The sequence below is a fragment of the Cupressus sempervirens genome, chromosome 1 (assembly GCF_028749045.1).
Source record: "Cupressus sempervirens isolate cs-2001-9-10 chromosome 1, ASM2874904v1, whole genome shotgun sequence".
In the NCBI taxonomy this organism is placed as follows: Eukaryota; Viridiplantae; Streptophyta; class Pinopsida; order Cupressales; family Cupressaceae; genus Cupressus; species Cupressus sempervirens.
The window spans coordinates 545482503-545504291 of NC_143118.1; the positions used below are offsets into that span (position 1 = coordinate 545482503).

Sequence of the window (21789 nt, forward strand, 5' to 3'; positions counted from 1 at the left end):
TCTGTATGGCTGGATTCAATGTCCCCTTGCATGGATGTACTAGACTGTTTGCTTTGCAAGTCTGAAATCCTATTTTGTCTTGCTTTGGTATCGCGGAAATTATAAGGCCCCTGTCGCATGCTCAAATATAAATGCTTAGCCAGTGTTTTTTTTTTAATTTCTGATTTTAGTGTTTTGACATTTCGTCAAACACTTTTCCCTCTATCCGACTGTTTCAAATTCCCTATAAGACCTCCACAGGATGGCAAGACTAATAGCTCTGATACCACTGTAATGGGCACCCCTGGATGTCCCAAAAAACTAAACCAATTTTCTGAAAGGAATTTTGTCAAACAGTTTGCATTCAACCTCTTATTTCTCCGTTTAATGTTTTAAACCCCTTATAACTCCGGAAATCAAACGTTTATTTGTTTGTTGTGTTTTGTGCATAGAATTGGTATCATACAACATAAACAAGAAAGAAACTACAATAATATGCAAAGTGGAAATGAACTGCTGCTAATAAAATGTTATTTTCAGAATTCATAAAACCAAATACATGGCAGATTTATCAACTCACTATTTACTTCAGCAGTGTTGACATAATACTCCAGCCCATGCTTTCGAACTTGCTGCTACAATGCTTTGTCCTTCAATCAGTCCACTACCTTCGTAATATCATTCCCTCAAAGTGGCATAAGCATCGGAAAAGTAGTGAAGAAGATATGAGCAAAATACCAAATCTGCCTGTACCTGAAAATGCAACTAAATTGCCTGATAATGAAGCCAATAACAAAGAATTCCAAAGGCCAAACCCCAAGGGAATGACGTCTAGAATGTTACAAGAGAGGATAGACGTCCTCAAATGCCAAGAACGGAGTTGCAACTCACACACCAATTTCTTCTCATATTCAACCTGGCTAATGAAGCCACAATTGCTTCTTTTTATTCTATTTCCAAGGGTCCGCTCAACTCATATGGGCAATGTGAGATAAAAGATGTGTAGTATATAAAACATATATTAAAATACCCCTTATGTCTCCCTTGGGTACACATCCCCATAAAATAAATATTAAAGTAACACTATAATATTTTATAATTAAATTAGACGTTACTTTAATAAAACTTTAGGCATTAAAATGTATTAGCAATCGGACTCTGAATAATGCAAATGATAGCTCATCGGAAAGCTCTCACCGAGGAGTATCAAATCCAATCACCAAAATTGACCTGCACTGTGTCCTGCCGACTTACTAAAAATAGTAAGTATGCTTGAAACTGAGTAAATCAACTTCGTTTTGGCCCAAACTGGAAATGACTAGGCCAAAACACTCCAGGATCCCATTAAACCCTTCATTAGCCCTCGAGACCATGTAGAACAAGGCTAACGCACACACACTTGGTCAACTGCTAAAATGGGGACATTACAAGGTATTCGTCAAGGAGATCCTCTATCTCCCTTTCTTTTTATTATTTTGGTGGAAGTGTTGGGGAGAGCAATTTCAAAAGCAAAAAAGGATAAAAGGTGGAATGGCTTGCAGGTTGCTAGAGGTGTTGATACAGTTATGCATTTACAATTTGTGGATGATAATTTTTTTAATGGATGAGGCAAGTGTTAGGGAGGCTTGTTGTATTAAAAATGTTATAGAAGAGTATGGCAAAGTGTTGGATCAGTTCATTAATTGGCAAAAATTTGAGATCTTTTTCTTTAATACTGCAAGTAAGATTCAGGCAAAGATATGTCGAATTTTGGGGGTGAGGCATGGAAAGCTACCCAATAAGTACTTAGGTATACCGCTGTTTCAGGGAAGAAATAATTCTAATTTATGGAAAGAATTGATTGATAGTTGCATTAAGTGCTTGGATGGTTGGAAAGGGAGGTGGCTGTCTTTTGCAGGAAGAATTTTACTGCTACAGACAGTAATTTCAGCTATTCCAACTTTTTCTATGAGTTGTTTGAAAATCCCAGTGGAAGTGCTAAGGTATATTGAACAGAGGATGAGGAAATTTCTTTCGAATGGTACCCAAAATGAAGAGAAAATTCCTTTGGTAGCATGGGAGTCTTTGTGCCAGTCAAAGAAACAGGGGGGAGTGGGTCTTCGTAGATGGCAAGATGTCAATAAGACATTGGGTGTGAAGTTGATTTGGGATATGTATGAGCATCCAGAACAATTATGGGTCAAAATACTACAGGCTAAATATTTAGACTCCGGAGACCCTTTGAGGATTCTTACTGTTAGGAACCCGCCGAAGGGATCGACTGTTTGGAATTTCATGCTAGATTGCAGGCCAATCATCACTAACCACATCTCTTCGCACATTGGTAATGGGGAAAAAGCCTCCTTTTGGCATGACTCTTGGAATGGATTGAGTAGGTTGGCTGATCTTGAGGGAGTTGAAGATCTTATTCCAGTAATGGAGGCGGAATGGGGTGACACAGTGGATTGTTATGTGGAGGAGAGGCAATTAGGCTCTTGCCGGGTATGGAAGGACTTCTCCAATTTGCAGCTGTCAAAGGAACATAAATTGAGATTAAAAGGTATTTTTCAGGATAGGCAAATTAATTTGAGTAATAAGGAGGATAGGATTATCTGGCGTGCCTCTAAGAGTGGATGTTAGCTAAATTGGGATATCAGCTTAGTGGAAAGGTCACTATTTTGGATGGGTGGCCCCATAAGTTGTGTTGGAATAAATTATGCTTGCCCAAGGCTGGAGCTTTTGCATGGTTAGCTTTGAAGGGTAGGATACTAACGGATGATAGGAGGTATAAGTTTGGGTTTGTGGGCCCACCTCGATGTGCTCTATGTCTGAATGCAATGGAAACCACAAATCATCTTTTGGTTCAATGTGAATTTGCTCAACAATGTTGGATGCGTTTGAAGATGCATCTATGCTGGTCGACTCCCCTACCGGATTCTCTTTCAAGGTATGTTTCAAGGCTGGCCGGTAGCTTTTAAAAAATCTATCTACTCAAATATTTGGGTTGTTAGTCCAGCCTTAGTCATTTGGGAAGTATGGAAGGAGCGTAATAGGCGGATCTTTCAAGATAGATTGGAAAGTATGGATAAGGTCTGGGAAAGAATTCACCGAGCTATTGAAGAATGAATGAATGCCAATGGTATGTTACAACACCCAAGGAGAATCTTAAACTATTGGGATAGCAGGGTGCAAAAATTTTGGCCTGGGATTAAAATTAAATGGGCCAATGATGGAGGAAGGGAAGATAAGATGAAACTTGATAGGAAGGAGGTTAGATGGCGCTCGCCAATAGGGGACTGGATTAAAATTAACTTCAATGGCGCTTCAAAAGGGAATAAAGGGTTATCAAGTGCAGGGGCAATAGCCAGAAATGGAAAAGGGGATATTATTGGTTTTGCGACGAAACGGCTAGTGGATGGCACTAATAATGCGGCGGAGATAGAGGTTGCACTTTTAGCAATATTATTAGCTAAAAAATTGGGTGTTAAGTATCTTCATCTTGAAGGGGATTCAAAAATTGTAGTAAATGGTATTGTTAAAGATTCGATGCAGGCATGGTTCTAACAAAATCCAATTCAAAAGATTAAAGAGGAGTTGGAAACTTTTAGTAATTTTAAGGTGAGCCATGTGTATAGGGAGGAGAATGTGGAGGCGGACAAGTTGGCAAATTGGGCAACAACATTCCCCCAAATTAATTCAATTGCATTTGAGGATTTTAGAATGGTACGATTAGAGGGAGGAGTTGGCGTTGGAAACGGGTAATTATACTGATGTCAATCATTTTTTGCTAGCTGGTGAAGCCTGTTGGATTTGATGGGGCTGCGTGTGAGAAGAGTTGGAGAATGAAGCTTCGAACTTATTGTTATCCGGATTATAGATTTGTGTCAGAAGCCAGTATGGTTTCGGCGGCGGCGGTATATGGGATTTGGTTTTGAATGGATTTTGTAAGCATGTGAGGTTAATGTTTTTAGGTGAATGGAAGAGGGTTGTTTATTTACAAAACACGGGGAAGGTGGTGTTTATCTCTAGTTTTTCTATCAAGGTGTGGGGAAGACGACTGTAATGGAGGCCTCCTTTGCTATGGATTCCAACAAGCAGTTGAAAGCATTCAAAGGGTCCGTTAGTAAGGAGTAGCTGAAGGGTTTGCTGAAGATAAAAACTGAAGGGATGATTGAGGCGGTCTTGGGTGTTATCGGTGCCCAATTTCAGGAGTGAACGGTGAAACGTCGTTCTAATCTGGATGTTATTGCGATGGTAGTAGCGTGGGGGCTGGAGTTAAATAAAACTACGGAGTAAGTGGGCTATGTTGCTAGGTCACTGTTTGAGTAGGACATGTTGGGTGGCCTAGATTCCATCCTTGAGTGGTCTGTTCCAAGCATTGGGTCGGATTTTTTGGAGTGCTTTGAAGACAAGGATGAAGGAAGGCGCTATGGCTACATCCCCTTCCTCAGATGGAAGGCAAAGGCGGATAAGCCTTCTCTACATAAGGCAGCGAAGGATGCCTGGGAGAAGCTACGGGAGGAATTAAGCCGGGCGAAAGGTGGTGAGGATCAATCGGAGAGTGAATGGGTTAATTTCCACGTCGACGGTGCAGTCCACAAGGCGGGAGAGCTGTCTCCGAAAATCAAGGGTAGGCGCTAGTAGATGGTTAGTGTGCTACGGATGTTGTTGGGTTAGTTGCTGGGGGTTAAGGTTTTTTTACTAATAGGTGATAGTTATGTATGTAATTTTGGTGGCTTTGTTATAATGTAGAGGGTTTGGGCCAAGGGAAGGATGGTTAGAGTTATTTTGATCATGGCTGCTGTAATGTATTGAAGTTCTGGTAGGCAGCTATAGGTTGGTGTTTATGGTTGGAGGGCTTTTTGTTAATGATGGTTCGATGCTCTTCGAGGGCTTATATGTATTTTCTGTTTTATGATTAATATATATTAGAAAACATTACCAATCCAAAAAAAAATAAAAATCCCACTACATGAATAGAAACAAATAAGTTGAGAGGGTCCTTTTTTAATTTTTCATAGCATGAAGCAAAGAGACAGTTGATATTGAAGAGGATTCCGCAAATACCAAGGGATTTCAGTTACTCAACATGAAGACTCTTTAATGACAAACCAATAATGTGCTTCAATGAACATTTGACAGGACACAACTGGTATAAAGGCATTCATATTCAGTGCCAAGTCATCAATTTTTGGTTCCAAGTCATCCAATCTCTACGATAAAGAAGATAAATGAAAAAATAATCACATCAACATGTAGAATCAAATAAAGAAACCTCATCTACTTAGGAACACCTCATGAGAAATAAACAGCATATAGATATATTTTCTTCAATAAAACGACCAAGCACAAATACATCAGCTACTGGAATCGACATAGACATAGGCTCGACACTATGCTCTAGCTTAGAATACGTATGACAATTACTACAAAGAAAAATATATATACACACAAAATAGGAGAAATAAAAATAAAAATAAAACTGCATATATGCAAAGCCAAAGCACACAAAAGAATAAATATGGTAAAAACTATCATCACCGCCCTCGACTTTTCGCAAAATAGCATATAGACTCATCATACGATTTAAGTAAACAATATTTGCAAGCAATCACGATAATCAAATCCCACTACATGAATAGAAACAAATAAATTGAGAGGGTCTTTTTTTAATTTTTCATAGCATGAAGCAAAGAGACGGTGTCGATATTGAAGAGGATTCCGCGAATACCAAGGAATTTCAGTTACTCAACATGAAGACTCTTTAATGAAAAACCAATAATGTGCTTCAATGAACCTTTGGCAGGACACAATTGGTATAAAGTCATTCATTTTCGGTGCCAAGTCATCAATTTTTGGTTCCAAGTCATCCAATCTCTGTGATAAAGAAGATATACGAAAAAATAATCACATCAACATGCATAATCAAATAAAGAAACCTCATCTACTTAGAAGCACATTTATGAAATAAACAACATACAGATATATTTTCTTCTATAAAACGACCAAGCACAAATACATCAGCTACTAGAATCGACGCAGACATAGGCTCAACACTATGCTTTGGCTCAAAATACGTATGACAATTACTACAAAGAAGAAAACATATACATATAGAATAGGAGAAATTAAAAAACAAAAAAAAAACTACATATATGCAAAGCCAAAGCACACAAAAGAATAGATATGGTAAAAACTATCATCACTACCCTTGACTTTTCACAAAATAGCATATAGACTCATCATACGATTTAATTAAACAATATTTGCAAACAATCACGATAATCAAATCCCACTACATGAATAGAAACAAATAAGTTGAGAGGGTCCTTTTTTAATTTTTCATAGCATGAAGCAAAGAGACGGTGTTGATATTGAAGAGGATTCCGCGAATACCAAGGGATTTTAGTCACTCAACATGAAGACTCTTTAATGACAAACCAATAATGTGCTTCAATGAACCTTTGGCTCTTCATCTTCACCGCAGTTTTCTATGGCATCCGAGCTCTGTGATTCAAGTAGTCATGCGTGGGTTTCTTTAGTTTACTTCCGTCGCAGTTTACTGACTACAGGTTATTGATTTTTCTTCTCTTTTCTCTGTGATTTTCTCTGATTCAGAGGGCTTCTTTCGTCTTCTTCTGCATAGCATTTCCCTTGTTCATTCCCGTGTTCTTTCTGCAACGCATTCCTTTTGGCCCTTGTCACATTCACACTCCATCCTAATATTTTCCTCTTCACGAGCTCCGACTTTTCCCGTGCTCAAATACTTTCCTTCCGGGAGCTCAATTTTGTTTCCATCCAGTCCCTTGCATGCTTCTTCTTGTTCGAACTGCAAGGTGCTCTTCATGTTTCTCAACAAGTTTTCTCTCTCCCTTTCTGATTCATTCCGGACTTGCCTTCCATTGCCGGATTTGCTTCATTGTTTGGGTTTGGGTTGCTGTACAAACTGGTTTGATCTGGTATATTCTTGGCTCGAATTTTTGCCGTACATACTGCTAATTGTTCGTCCAGCTTAAGGTTTTTTACGACTCCAAATTCTAGTCTGTATTGGCGGTTACAATGACTATAGGTGATAACTCTTCCCAAAATCAAACCCTCATATCAGCGATTATCTAATCGTGTTTTTAAGTTGGAGATTGATAACACCTTGCTAAGGGAATGGGTTGCTGAGTTGATAGCGGAAATTGAAAATCTCAAATAGTCCACAAAATCAAACACCTTAAAAATCCAACGTTTTTTAGATACTTTCATCTCTGAAACAGTAGGGTTAAAATCCAACTTAGAGGTTGTTATTGAACAACTGGATGGGCTGGAGAAAATCAAAGAACAACAGACCGAAATGGCAACAATACACTCTTCTTTGATTGTGGAAATTGAATAGAAGGTGAAATCATGGGCTTCTATTTGCACTAATACAGATACTACAACCCCTAGGCTGAGTATAGACAAGATTGTCCAAGGTAAGATTGATGATGAGCAGGTGCGGTGTGCACGTGAGCTAAACTTGCGGGTTCATGGTCTTACACCCACTTCCGACCCTGCTACTGTTGGACATTCCTTTATCTCTAGAGGATCAACTAGGTATCTCCGATATTACCTTGGATAAATGTTGGTTTGGTACGGGAGACACCCTTTTCATCAAATTCTTCTCTTTTTCAGATAGGCTTTGTGCCCTTAGAGTGAAGAGAAAGTTGCTTTCTCTCCCCTCTAAAATTTATCTGGACGAAGATCTTACTAAGGCACAAGTTATAGAACTCAAAAATGCTCGGGGAATTGTGGTAGATGCTAGGCGTGCTGGGAAATGGGCTGTTATTAGGAATCTTAGAGCTATGGTTCGTGATTCTCCTCCTACTGGTTGGGTAGAGAGGACAACCTCCAAACCAACACGGCGGTTCCGATAGCAGTTTGACAAGAGGAAGCCCCCTTCTCTTCTTGTCAACTGCTGGAATGGTAATGGCTCTTTATGGTCATTACTCAAGTCTTTTTCATGATGCGGTGGGGTCCTCAAGTATTTTGGCCGTTACTGAGAATCACGAGAGCCCCATGTGCCCTCTTCCAGGATATCTTGGTTATTAGTGGCTGTCAGTTTGTAGAGATGAGGTCCGGACTTCTAGTGGGGTCCGTGGGTCTGGGGGTGTGGCTTGCTTGATACATGATAATATTTTTAGTTTCACTTCAATTGTTCACTCTAACGCCTTTGCCAAATTTATGTGGGTCTGGATTGGTCGGTGGAAATACCGACAAAGAGATATTTTTATTATTGTTTGTTATTTTCCATCGACCTCTCCTTATATCATTCGTGACCCGGAGAATGGAGATCCTTTTTGTGACCTTCACGAGAGCATTTCACAGTTTGCAGCTTTGGGTGATATTATTATTCTTGGAGACTTCAACACTCGAACCAAGGATCTTCAGACTCCTTTGCATGATTGTCGTTCTAATTTGAACTGCACTTCTGAGTTAGACCCGACTAGTATGGGACTTCAGCGCACCTCGGAGGATGTTCTTGGACCGCTCTTAGGTTATGGCCACCACCTCCAGCTCTGTAAGTCTTTTGGGTTGTTGATTTTGAATGGTTTATCCTTCCTGGATTGGACCTCTTTACCTATTGGTCGCACTGTGGTGGTGCAAGTGTTGTTGACTATGTCATTTCCTCTCCTTCATTTCTTCCATTCGCAGTTTCACCATTTTGCGTCTCCCCTTGGTTGATCATGCTCTTCTTAGCATTTCTACTTGCGTTTCACCCCAACTGTTACACTCTTTCCAGTCTTCTCATGGTCTGGCTGATACCGTCTCCTTTCCTACTCGCTTTCATTACCCCGAGAGCGATGGTGAGCTCTTCACTTTCCACCTTAGGAGACTTCTAACACTTGCTAGTTTTAGTGAGTCGCTTGCGGCCTCTGACATGTTTGATTCACTTGCCTCTGCCATCTGGGATTTTGCTCTTCTTTCTATTCCTCACCGTTCCCCTCCCTCTCTCAGAGCTAAGCATCGGAATACTTGTCCTATGAATAAATGGTTCGATACTGCTTGTAAAGCTTTCCATTGCTATGTTCACGCCGCCTTTGAGACTCAGTCTCCTACCTTCACCCATCTGTGCCTTTCGTACCTCTGTTTTCTTTGCCACAAGAAGCATTCTTTTGCCTCTTTTCAATACAGAATCCTTTGCTGCATGTTTATTCAGCATCCCCAGATCTTTTGGCGTACCCTTTTCCCTTGGTGCTCCCTCCGTCCTCCACTCTTGACTACCACTCTCTAACCTCCCATATCATTATGCTTTACGACATTCCTAGGTAGCCACCTCTTCACTCCACTCCACCTCCATACTACCATTTGTTCACCTATTCCAGTATTATTGAGGCCATCAGATATTTCAGCTAAGTTGCCGGTTCGCGGTTCGGTTCCGGGTTCGGGTTCGAGAACCGGTTCGCTGGTTCGACAAAATTTTGAAAAGGGGTTTGGGTTCGTTTGGGTTCGTTAGTACAAAAACATGTAAAAAATATATATATATTTTTTTTAAAATATATATATATATATACATCTTTACGAAGCATGAGTTAGAATTAGAATGTAGCATAGTAGCATAAACACATTTGAACAACAAAAAACTTTAAAACAGCATAAACAATATAGTAGCAAACCACAGCGATCATTGGAACCCCTAGCGACTAGATCTCTTCCCTTTCATTTAAAAAATTCATAACTGTATCTGATTAGTTTATGCAGATCAACAGTAAGTTTTAATAAAAATTTCTTCTTTTCATAAATTTATTTACCAAACTCTTATTATGATTAACATAATCGATTGAACGTGGTTAAAAACTAATTAGATCTAGCTTGCAGAAGGTAAATCCCTTTGACCAGCTGAATATTCTTCAATCTCTTTGGGCACAATCTCCCAAGCACTGATCAACAACAGTAAACTGGAAAAAGACCATTCATGGAGGCCTCTGGATAACACAGTCTGACGTCCCAGATTCAATATTCTTTAATACAATTTTTAATATACCTAGAGGAGAAATAATCAGCCAAACAGTGATAGACAATGTGGTAAGTAGCTGCCCCACCTGACCATATTCATGTGACCGTAACTTTCTTCTGCAGGGCAACATTTCCCAATAAAACGTTGTTTATTGTTTAGTGTTTGAAAAATTCATATTGCTACTCAAATAGGCCCTGAAATTCCTCGAAATTGGTCATGGTGGTCGCCACATGTTGAGCATCTTCTCTTGTGGGTGTCTCAAATTTAGTAGCATTTTGATTCAAATAGAAAGTGTTTTACAGCTAGGGATTACTCAACACTAAAAAACTGTGGCATTGTAATGCCTACCAACCCAGACCCAAGATGTATCAACATAAATTAAATTAAAACATGTTGTAATGTGGAAAATTTATATGTGGTTCTCTTGGGTTCGAACCCTGGTCCGAAATTTTATATGTGGTTCTCTTGGGTTCGAACCCTGGTTCGAACCAGATCGAACCAGGCCTCCAAAAACGAACCCAGGTCGAATCGGACCAGAACCACGAACCGGTTCGAACCGGTACGTGGTCCAGAGGGGGGGGGAGGTACCCGTGCAACTTAGGATATTTGAGATGCAACAGAGCAGTGGATGAAGAGGGTTTTTTGGCAGAACTTTTCAAGCTTGGTGCTTCGGTTCTTGGATCTTACCTTCCTACACTCTTTAATAGAGTGGTTTGCACTAATTTCCTGAGGCCTGGTCTAGACATGTGGTTTACCCTATTCACAAATCTGGGCTTGCATCCGATCCGAGTAACTACAGGACTATTATGATTGGACATACTTTTGCCAAACTTTATGCCACTACTCTGAACACCATGTTATCTAGTGAGCTTGATAGAAGAGGATGTAGAGCTAAAGGGTAGGCTGGTTTTTGGGCAAACTATCAAACTATGGATCATGTATTCACGCTACGGGCTATCATTGAGGAGGCTAGGCACCATTCTTAGAAGGTCTATTGTTGTTTTGTGGACTTCCGTAAGGCTTTCGATTTTATTCCTAGGTTGGTCTTATTTTAGAGACTTTGTGAGATTGGGATCTCGAATATGTTGCAGACTGCTATTATGAGGCTTTATGAGAGGGTAACCAGTAGGCTCAGGACTCCAGAAGGCTTTTTTGTTCTGATTCAGAGCACCATTGGGGTGAAACAGGGCTGTCCTCTTTCTCCTACTCTATTTGGTTTATATATTGATGAGTTGGAGGATTTCCTTGTGAACTCCTCTCAACCGAGTGATGGATGCTATTTGCATCAAGTTTTGATCTCCATTCTCCTTTTTGCTGATGATGTGGTTCTCTTGGCCTCTTCTCCCGACAGCTTGCAGAGACTCCTGGATGGTCTGGCTTAGTTTTGTGATCAGTGGCAGCTTGTGGTCAATTTGTCGAAGACTCGGGTTATAGTCTTTAATTGTTTAAAGACCTCTCATCTTCATTTCTTCTTTCAAGGTCACGAGGTTGAGATTACCCCCTCTTATATGTATCTTAGTGTGAAATTCTCAGGGCTGCACTTTAGCTTGAGACAAGCTATTCAGTCCAAAGTTAGTAAGGGCATGGGTTCTCTGGCTTTGCTGGAAAGATAATGCTTCAGACATCATTTTCGGGATATTTTGTCCAAGTTGTCCCTTTTGGACTCCTTGGTTTGTCCGACAGTTCTCTATGGCTCAGTTGTTTGGGGGCCTTCTCTTATTGCTTTTGATTGGGTGTCTATTGAGCGGGTCACAGACTCACCCCTAACGGCATTGTCTTAGCTGAGTTTGGAGCTCATCCTCTCAAACTTACAACCATTTTTTACTTGATTTGGTTTCTTCATCGACTTCGTGGTTTTTTAGAGTCGGGCGTTGACTGGCACAGATACTCTCATCTAACATACTGTTCTTCTGTTGAGATTACGAGATCCGACACTTCTACTAGGTCTCGTTGTTGGTATGCCCAGGCCACCCTATTGTTGGGTTCGATTGGTATTGAGATAGATCGTCTTCCTCCTGACCAGTTTTCACTTGATGCTCCTGCTCATCTTCTCCCCTCATGTCAGGAGTTGAACGAGCATGTCAGACAGGATATTTATAGAGAGTACATTACCACTACCTGGAGTAATCCCCCAGGAGGTCTGCGACCTAAGATGGCCTTCCATGCTGAGCATTTTCTTGAGATCCAGGGAGATCACCCTGCAGTCTTTTATACCTCAGGGGCGTACTTCAAACCAGCTCATTACTGCCTTTTTCTCTGCCTTGTCTCCTCCACGGGGTTTGAAAAGGCCTTCCAGTACTTCTCATTCTAGATCGGTTAAACACTGCACCAGTCTCTCCAGGCAACAACAGTCCTACAGCGGTTCTACACAGCATTCTAAGACTATGGATCGTTCACGGGTTTACCCCTCTATTACTGATTTCTTTGTGACAAGGAAAGACCCTTAGTCTTTACCTTGCCTTCTCTCTTGTTTTGTTTCTTGCTTTTGTTCTTCTCAGTCACCGTTTGGTGCTTCTGCTTTGGCCGGCTCTTCTGTTTGTATGCTCAGTCCCATAAACCTTGTTGGTTTCTCGTGGAAATTAATATTATTATCTTATATTGTCTTATTATCACAACCCATTTTACAAAAAATAATTCTGAGATAACTCAAAGAATCTCATTATAGGTGAATGATATTTCTCGCAGCTATTAACAAAGAACGCCAATAAGAATAAATTAATCTCGAAGCTACCAGAATTAATACATGAACTAGAGAAAAGAGATTTCCTTAAATGTTGTTATCCAACCTGACTCTAATACCATGTTAATGTTTTCCATGGGAAATAAAGATAAACAACAATAAAAGGAACAAAATAAATGTAAACTGACACGCGAACTTTATCTTGGGAAAACACTTCCACTTGAACGGAAAAACCCAGCCATACCAACAAAAATCTCTTTTATTGATAATAAAAAAGTTCAAGTACAAAGCTTTCAATTGATTGCTTACAATACACTGAGTAATCACATTAATAGATTTGAATTGAGACAGTTCATATTACACATGAAGGTCTCTTTATATTCCCAAATATTCGACACTTCATATTTCAATATGCATGACTCTAATATAATTTCAAATATTATCACAGCTGTCTTCTTCAGCTGAATATGACCATAATGGTCATATAAAATCAGAGATAAGGATCTCTATTGCATCTACAATCTTTAACACACCTCAAGCAAGGATTCAATCATTCAACCAACCTCTACACTCTCCAACTCAAAACATTGCAGGAATTCAAGCAAGGATTTGCCTCTCAACACTCCTTAGGATGCACAATCACTACAAATATGGCAGATAATGCAAGAAAAATGCTCAGTAATTTTCCTCTTGAGAATTCCATGGTCAATCCATGTGTTTAAGGGCCCAAGAACAACATTTTATAGAAAAAAATTTGATCCGAAATCCCTAAAAATGATTTCAAAATGCTAAATATAGCAGTTTCTAAATGTAACTACAGCAGAATAACATCTTGATTTTTGCATTTGAACAACTAGCAAATTTTGTCAAATATTTCAGAAAATTTTCATATTCAGCAATATCTGAATCTCAGGTTTGATATTTGCCAAATGTTGTGACTTAGTTTTTTGAAAACTGTGCACTGTACACTCCCTCAACTTGGTTATGCAAAAAATTGGCACTCAATTAGATTGGGTTCGACAAATATATCACGGGGGAAGGAGATACAAATGTTTATGATGAATTATCAAATGTCACAATCGATATTCAAATCATTCTCCAAATTGGAGTTGTTAAAGGTAAATTGTAATTGCTAAACTTTATTTATTTAATTAATTTTTAAGATATTTTATGTAATGTTCAATTATCAAATTATATATAACTTTGCTTGATATTTAATCAACAAATTGTTATTAACTTGCTTAGGTTGTTGAGACTCGATTTGTATCTCATACTATTGTTATGAAACGACTTGTCAAGGTGCAGGGGGCATTGAGCCAAATGTTTATTTCCAATCAATGGGATGTCTGAAAGGCTTCACATTTAGCGAGTGCCCAAAAGGTAAAGACATTGGTCTTGGATGACAGTTGGTGGGCTTGTGTGCAATTTGTATTGGATTTCACCAAGCCTATCATGACTATGCTCCAGTTTGCGAATCTAGATAAACCTTGTTTGGGGGATGTCTATGATGGCATGCACACAATGATAGAGAAGGTAAAACTTTCCATACAAACACATGAGAATCTTATAGAATGTGAAATCTTATGCAATAAGATGGAAACAATCATTCACCATCGTTGGGAAAACATGACCACCCCATTGCACCTCCTTGCATATGCCTTATCTCTGAGGTACTATAACGAGGAAATACTTGTTATGCCGGATAGAGTAGCACCATATGTGGATGAAGACATCACTAATGGGTGCTACAAAGATTTTGAAAGACTCTTCCAAGATGAAGAAACACACAAGAAAGTTATGACAGAATTTGGCTTATTTGCCTCAAGAGTAAAACTTAATCCAATTGCAATAAGGGACCAAAACAACATGGGAGCTATCACATGGTGGTACCTCTATGGTCAACCATTTAAGTATCCACAACCTCTTGCAATCTAACCACTTGTATTCTGCAATTCCGTGCTTAACATTCTTTAATTTGCTTTCCATTTTTATGTTTACTTTTGTGAACATTGTCCAAGCTGCAAGTTCTTTTGCTGCTGAACAGAATTGGAGTACATACTCCTTACCACACGGTGAAGCATAACTGATTGGGCTCAAAAAAAGTTGAACACTTGGTTTACATTCATACCAACTTGCATCTTTGTCATATGAGGATTACTACAAGGAAGAGGCCACCAAACTTTGGGATGTAGCCCCTGACTGTGCCAACTTGGATGCAACAATTCAGGATATTACTAGACTCACTGCAATCATAGATGATGATGATGATGGTAACATCACAATACATGGTGGAACTACTTTGTGTTCAAATGATCTTGAACTTGCAACAGTTGGAGATGATGAGGATATTTTTGACAAACCTGTGATTCTGATTAGTGACTCTTAAATCTTGATTGATGAACATTAGATCATGAACAAAATTTTGTTTTCATAATTGTAATGATTTTCTGATTTGCATTGAAATCATGAACATAGACTTATGATATGGCTTATTGGTTATTAGCTATCTGAATTTGAGTATTTGTAAACTATCTTGGCATTGATAGTTATCTTGATCAATTATGAAGTATCATACTATCAAACGATTTAATTTTGTATATTTCTTTGCATATATATAAGCATCCAAACCCCCAAAAAAAAATCGTGCACCCTCTCCAATTCTCGCACCCGCATCCGCATCTGCATCCAAATTGGCAACTTAGTTGAATATGTGTATTTTGATAAGCCTCTGCTACAGTTCAAACTATAGCAAATCTACTAAAGCAGAATTAACACAGCATGATTATCTAACAGAAAATTGTGATAATAACTATAAGAGCATCATCATTTTTGGTAAAGAACAATCTGATGATAGTCATACTTCCATTTGATATGAAAGGAACAATTCTTCATCTATACTGTAATCTAGCATAGAGGAAGATTATGTTCTTTATCCACTCTGTTTTATGACGATAAGTGTTATGCTTTCGAACTATACTAACCTGTACTATGCACCTCTAATGATGATCTATCTGAAATCTTGAAAGAAGAGGGCTGAGAATTTGCAATACTTGATTATGTCACAATAATTGGTGTGTAAATGAGGATCTCAAATTCAACTTGGGGTAGGCAGCTCCAGATTAACGAGGAGTATCCCCGTTTTTTATTGTTTTGGCTAACAAGTTTACTGGAATGACTGTATCTTATTTTATTTTATCGAGTGGCAGATTACCAAAGAGCGACACATGGTAACAGTTATAAAATAAAACAAAGGCATGTCTAGTAGTATAACTATTGTATGAAATCTTATATGGCAGTTTATAGGCCGTTAAACTATTTAGCATGCAATGAGAACTTTTTCCTGTTAACTAACAACATTGTCAAAGAAATTTGGAGGTTGTCATTGAGAAATGTGCAAGAACAGAGCTTTCATCAAGGCACCATAAAGTATATGAGAAAGGAACTTAGGGGAGAGGATCCAGTTCTTGAGGACTCTAACTTTGCACTTATCAAATTCCTACATGAAAATCTCATATTACACTCATTTTTTTACAGCAGCTTACTTGGCAAGTCCTTTGCTTATAACCAAAGTTTCAAGTCCACATCATCAATTATGATGCCACATCAGCATGTATTTTGCCATGATGTCCAAAAGACCCCAATTAAAAAGTGAGACCAATGGCCATGCAAAATGGGTACCCATACTTGCACAGCTGATGTGGCATCACATCATTACAACTAAGGGTACATTTCATTTAATAATGGGTAGTAATCATTGGACTAACAACTTCAAAGTCACAACTATTGGTTGAATGTTGTCAAAAAAATAAGATATTAAGTTAAGAAGTATGGATATAAAATCAATAAGTGTGGGTATCAAATCAACAACTCTTATCACAACCATTGGAATGCGTTCAAGTATTGGGTCCTTTCCCCCACTGGTTCCATGGCAGGAGAAAAGAAGTCCAAGAAAACTTGCATCTTATATCCCTTGTAGGTAAGAAGATTATTGTATGCAACACAATAATTAATATCCTGGTTGACTGCATAATTGCAACAATAAAAGTATTATTCTTTTTAAAAATGGGCAAGAGTGGAGGTTTTCTTCACTCGGTTCTTTCCTGCCAGCACCCACACTGAACCGGGTTTGCTAAAAATTATTCAATATTAATATAATATATCAGCCAAAGCCTATTACCTATCAAAAGAAAAAATATAAAAAGGGCCAACTCCCTTAGAAGACTAGTACTTATTCATGAAAAGGTGAAATAGGATATTTATACGAGGGAAGTTGGAGAAAAAGACATGTTGGGAAAGAAAGAGCAGAAAAAAGAATATTCTTGAGATTTTAAGAGCAGGTCGTGAAGGATTGGAAATAATATCACAATGGTATACGCAGATCTAAAAGAAGAGAATATGCAGATTGGAATATGAGCATATGCGGATTTTAGACATAATATACATATGGATAAAGCTATATATGGAATGAATAGCAGAAGCAATTAGCAGCAGCAGAAGAAGAAAAATATATACACTCAAGAATAGAATCGATGAAACAACAGAAACACTTCGATAATAATTAGATGCAATAGTGCATACAGCCAAAGGACTTATCTATATCCTCTAATTGTAGTGGTATGAAAGGCTAGATCCACATATGCAATTATAACTATATAATATATATAGGTGGAATACAGAATGTTTATATCTGATTATATACAATTAATGAATACTTGAATCTAATGTCTATATATTATCAACATGGAATTGATTTAAAGGAGAGAAAATGGCGAAGGATTCCCACTACGTATGGTGCCTCATAAAGATGGTTAAGGACACAAGGTCATCTCATGATTTTGGTTAAATTAGGTCAAGGAGAATAAGGTCATGCCTTGGGCTTAGGGTCGAGGGTCAAGGACACCCTATTGCAGCTTCCTACTAGCCCCAAATTGACTAGTTGTTGAAGTGTGTCAATCATAAGAGGGAGGAGAACATCATAAAGCCCTCATTAGGTACACCACCTCATGGTGATGGTTGAAGACTGTTGGCTAAGGACCACATGAGGTCATTGAGAATAAGGCCATGTTGGTGGTCCTAGGGTAGGAGACTCATGAGACATCTCATCATGTCTTCCAATACAACCCTCGTTATGGTTGAACTCCCATGTAATCAATAAGATTTGTTGTGTAGATTCATGTGTATATTTACTAGCACTAGAATTGGATGTATGTCAAGAATTATATATACTCTATTTGGTTGTAGGTTTCCAAAACAAGCCTATCTCCTCTTATTTTTTAGAGAGAGCATTATATCTCTAACTACATTTTGCTATTTACTTCACCTGGATTTGTGCATATAGGGAAAAGTATAAATTGTTACAAGAAGGGGACATTACATTACCCATACAAAGGATCCCATTATATGCAGCAATTGAAGATTTGGAAGCATGTGAAATAGGTTCAGTAGAAAAAATCCATCTCCACTTCGCTTTCAAAGGGATCGCCCAGGTATGTAAGAAGTCCCAATTATGCCAGAAATCTACTTGTTGAAATGTTTCCTCGACAGGGTCCTTTATGAGCATTCAATTAAAAATTCCCTTAGAGTACTTCTATAGTCCATTTAAACATAAAGGATGGCGTAAGAAATCTCACAGGACCTTATGCTGTTTACACTCAAATCCTCAAACATTTAGCCATATAAATTCTGAGTCTGGGGCATTTAACACACAGATTTATGTGGTGAATATATAAATATTCAATAGTGAGTGAAAAGACTACTACATTACCTAGCCAATCAGCTCCTCTTATTTCAAGTTTTTGCAAAAGGGAGTAGAGTGAAATGAAGGCACAGAGTGTGGCACTACGTATATTACAGACCATATTCGTTGGCATGAGAACACGTGAAGTCCTAATCTCACACTGACAAGACAGCATAACAGTAACAGCTGCACCCTGAAAGTTTAAATAGTTGCAAACAACCCCAACAAAATAGGAGAAAACAATGAATTAGACTTTAGGCTGGAGTTCCATGGGGGCTTCATTGTCTATTTTCAAATTTTCAAAAAGGAGGGAGTTCTATGAGATTAAAAAATATGTTTCAGATTAATTAGAATTTTTTGTCTGACTATAGCAGCTCCTACAGTCTAGGAGGCGGATTTAAGCTGGTGAAATAGGGGTGGGACTACAAATTGCCACCTTGGCTTAGGTAATTTTTTCTAGCACTTGCCAATTATCTAAACTTTAGATTCGTAAAATAAAATAAAAATTAATGACAAATAAATCTATTTATTTGGCTTTATCATTTATTTAGAGTTCATTCCATAGCTTCCTTAAATTTTGGAGCTTAAACTTTTGAGCTGAATTGGACTTCTAGATCCAAGAGGCCTAGCTTTAAAATATTCCCAAAAAAATATATAACAGCAGCCTCGTTGAATTTTTTTAGGGAGCCTCTATCCATGAAACCCCAGCCATAATTTCGAGGAATCAAAATTTTACTTGTCTCCTAATTATTAGGAGTAGCTTTGCATCACCCTCTCGCCTGAAAACTAAGAACCGATTCAGGTTTGGAATCTTATTATTTAAGGACCTGATTAATGTTCAACCAGAGGCATTCCTTGTCACATGCCAAAATCGAGAATAAAATAGCTCACAAGAGACAAACAAGCAGGTGCAATTCATATAGGCGGTTATAAACACAGATTGTGAAAATAAAGTGGAGGAAATTTAAGAAATTGAAAATGGAACTCGATACACCTAATTAAAAACACGAAGAAACAGATACTAATGCCTTTGGCAATAAAAAACTTTATGACAGATCCACTAAAGTCATTAGATATTAGCATCTCTATTCTTCTTCATTCCAAAAATTTCTCAGTTTTCCACACATTGAATATCTCCATAGTCATTCTGTATGCTTAAAAGAAATCACAAGACTATATTGGTAGTAAAAGCCAAAAAAATTCACGAAGATATACAACTTTTGGGAAAAAGCATGGAATCAAATCAAGAGTCTAGTACAATAATTCTTGCTAGTAAGGATGCTCTCCTCAACGACAAAATATCTTTAAAGAAGTTCATGCATAGACCTTCATCATATTCGTCAGGTAGCCGAATTTCCATTGTTTCAAGAGAGGGCAAGCTCTGGAGGAAGCAACTGATTAGTGCAACCTCTTTGCAGTCTAACTCAAGCACCTCCACATGGATTTTCTTAAGGTTAACAAGTGGAGAGGCTAAGCAATCAGGTATAGGATCTCTTGTCATCTCCTGCTTTGCAATGACATGATAAGTAACGTTACCAAGGGTTCCTTTCTCACATTGTTTACGAAAAAAAATTTGATCTTTTATTTATATATATTCAAAATGCGTGACTTTAAAATATCAACTGAAAAACTATTGCCCTTGAGGTAAGGAAGTTTGGATAAATACCTGTAAAAAGCAGCCCTCTATATGCAGGCGTTGAAGATTTGGAAGCCTGTGAAGCAGGTTCAGTAGAGGAGCATCTATCTCTATTTCCCTTTCAAAGGAAGGGCCCAGGTATATAACAAGTTCCTGCAAAGACTGGTAGTTGCCTATTATGTGAAGAAACCTACTTGTTGAAACAATATCTCCTAGACAGAATTCCATCGATAATTCCTTCAGAGTACTTCCGCTGTCCATTTCAAGATGCCACATCGCAGAGGAAAGCTCATATAACCTTACACCGTTTACACTTAAATCCTCAAGCATCATCCCCGACATAATTTTAAGTTTGGGGCAGTTAACAGAGAGAGATTTCACGCGTCGCACATACAAATGTTCAATGGTGGGCGAATTAATTACTACAGTGCCTAGCCAATCATCTCCTATTATTTCAAGTTTTTGCAGAATGGGGCAGAGTGAGATGAAGGAGACTAAAGACTCCTCTGTCCACTGAACATACTCTAGGCGACAACTAATCAGGTAGGGGAATCCAACGAAATCAATCGGGATGCTGGTGAGAATGTAGTCGCAGAGATACAGTGTTATGAGACGCGAACATGAAAAGAGAGCAGCGGGTGGGGTTTCTGTTGAAGAACGGTGGAGCTGATCGACACGTTCATCAAAAAGGGTCGGCACGTAGTGGTCATACAGAGTGAGGTGTTGAACATTACACAAAGATGCATATTTTACCCATTTGCACACATTTTCATGAGCGAAGCGTCGTTGGTTATGATCAAACCCAGTGTTGCGGAGGTGAAAGGCCTCCAGATTATGTGAATGCAGAAGCAAGATGCTGGAAATTATATTCTCTGCGCTTGACACGAGGAGAGGATTGAGAGAAGGGCAGTTAGGTCCCAAAATAAGATCCGGAGAAAAAGTGAGTTCAGGCATCTGAGTGTACAGAAATCTCCATCTTTTGGAAAGAATGGAAGATTTAACAGCAGCCTTTATTGGGAGTTTTTTAAGTATGAAAGAAAGAAGAGAATCAGGAAGTGTATAGAATGCATCCTGTGCAGCCATGAAGCAGAATAACAAATTGATTGGATGATCTTAGAAATTTTGGCTCGTGCCGGGAAATCCTTTTAAACACATAAATGTGTTGCAAGCAGGAAATATTTGGAGTTAATATTGGTACAATATTTACATTTTTCACATTTGTGGGAAACTAAATTACTTGAATTCGAGCAGTGTAACTATTTTTCTTACGAATAAATTTTTTTGGAAATTCAAAATAATTGAAATCATAAGAGCACACAAAGTTACTATAAATTGTTAAGAACGCATAATAGGTCAAATTACACAACAAACAATTCACCATAAACTAAATTTTGTAATAAAAAATTATAAGGTTGTTTTATAACACAATGGTTGAATTAATAAATTTATTATATCAATTATAATTTCAATAAGATGAGAGTGGAGCATTAAGATTGTAGGTCATTGAAGATTTCACAATGATGTATTATCTTTTTGAGGTCAATTAGAAACTTTAGAGATTATCGACATTAAAGAAGTAAACAATAGAATTGTTATAGTCATATTAAGGATAAATCAAACAAGAGCTAGTGCCATGAGATGTAGTAAAGAACAAGGTCAAGGTCAAGAGATGTAATCTTTACTAGCCCATGTTGTATCAAAGGATGTCATGCCAAGGCTATTAGTTACATTAAAAAATTTATCAAGTATAATGTAGTTTATAAGGGTGCAATATATGACTTATGCAATCTTAGAAA

General features: G+C 38.2%; 1 protein-coding gene across 3 annotated transcripts in view; it reads right to left on the bottom strand.

Moving 5' to 3' along the window:
* Positions 1–21160, bottom strand: part of LOC149578613 (F-box/FBD/LRR-repeat protein At2g04230-like) — a 51855-nt gene extending 30695 nt beyond the window's left edge. For 2 of the 3 annotated variants that reach the window (XM_089830218.1, XM_089830227.1), the window contains exons 1-2: positions 20024–21160; positions 19684–19861 (exon numbers count right to left, since the gene is read on the bottom strand). In XM_089830218.1, the coding sequence (XP_089686344.1) occupies positions 19684–19861; positions 20024–21076 (1231 nt within the window). In that variant the 5' untranslated portion in view covers positions 21077–21160. Of the gene's footprint in view, positions 1–19426; positions 19862–20023 lie in introns of those variants that run through there. The other variant, XM_089830211.1, reaches the window with a different exon arrangement.
* Positions 21161–21789: the final 629 nt, after the last annotated feature.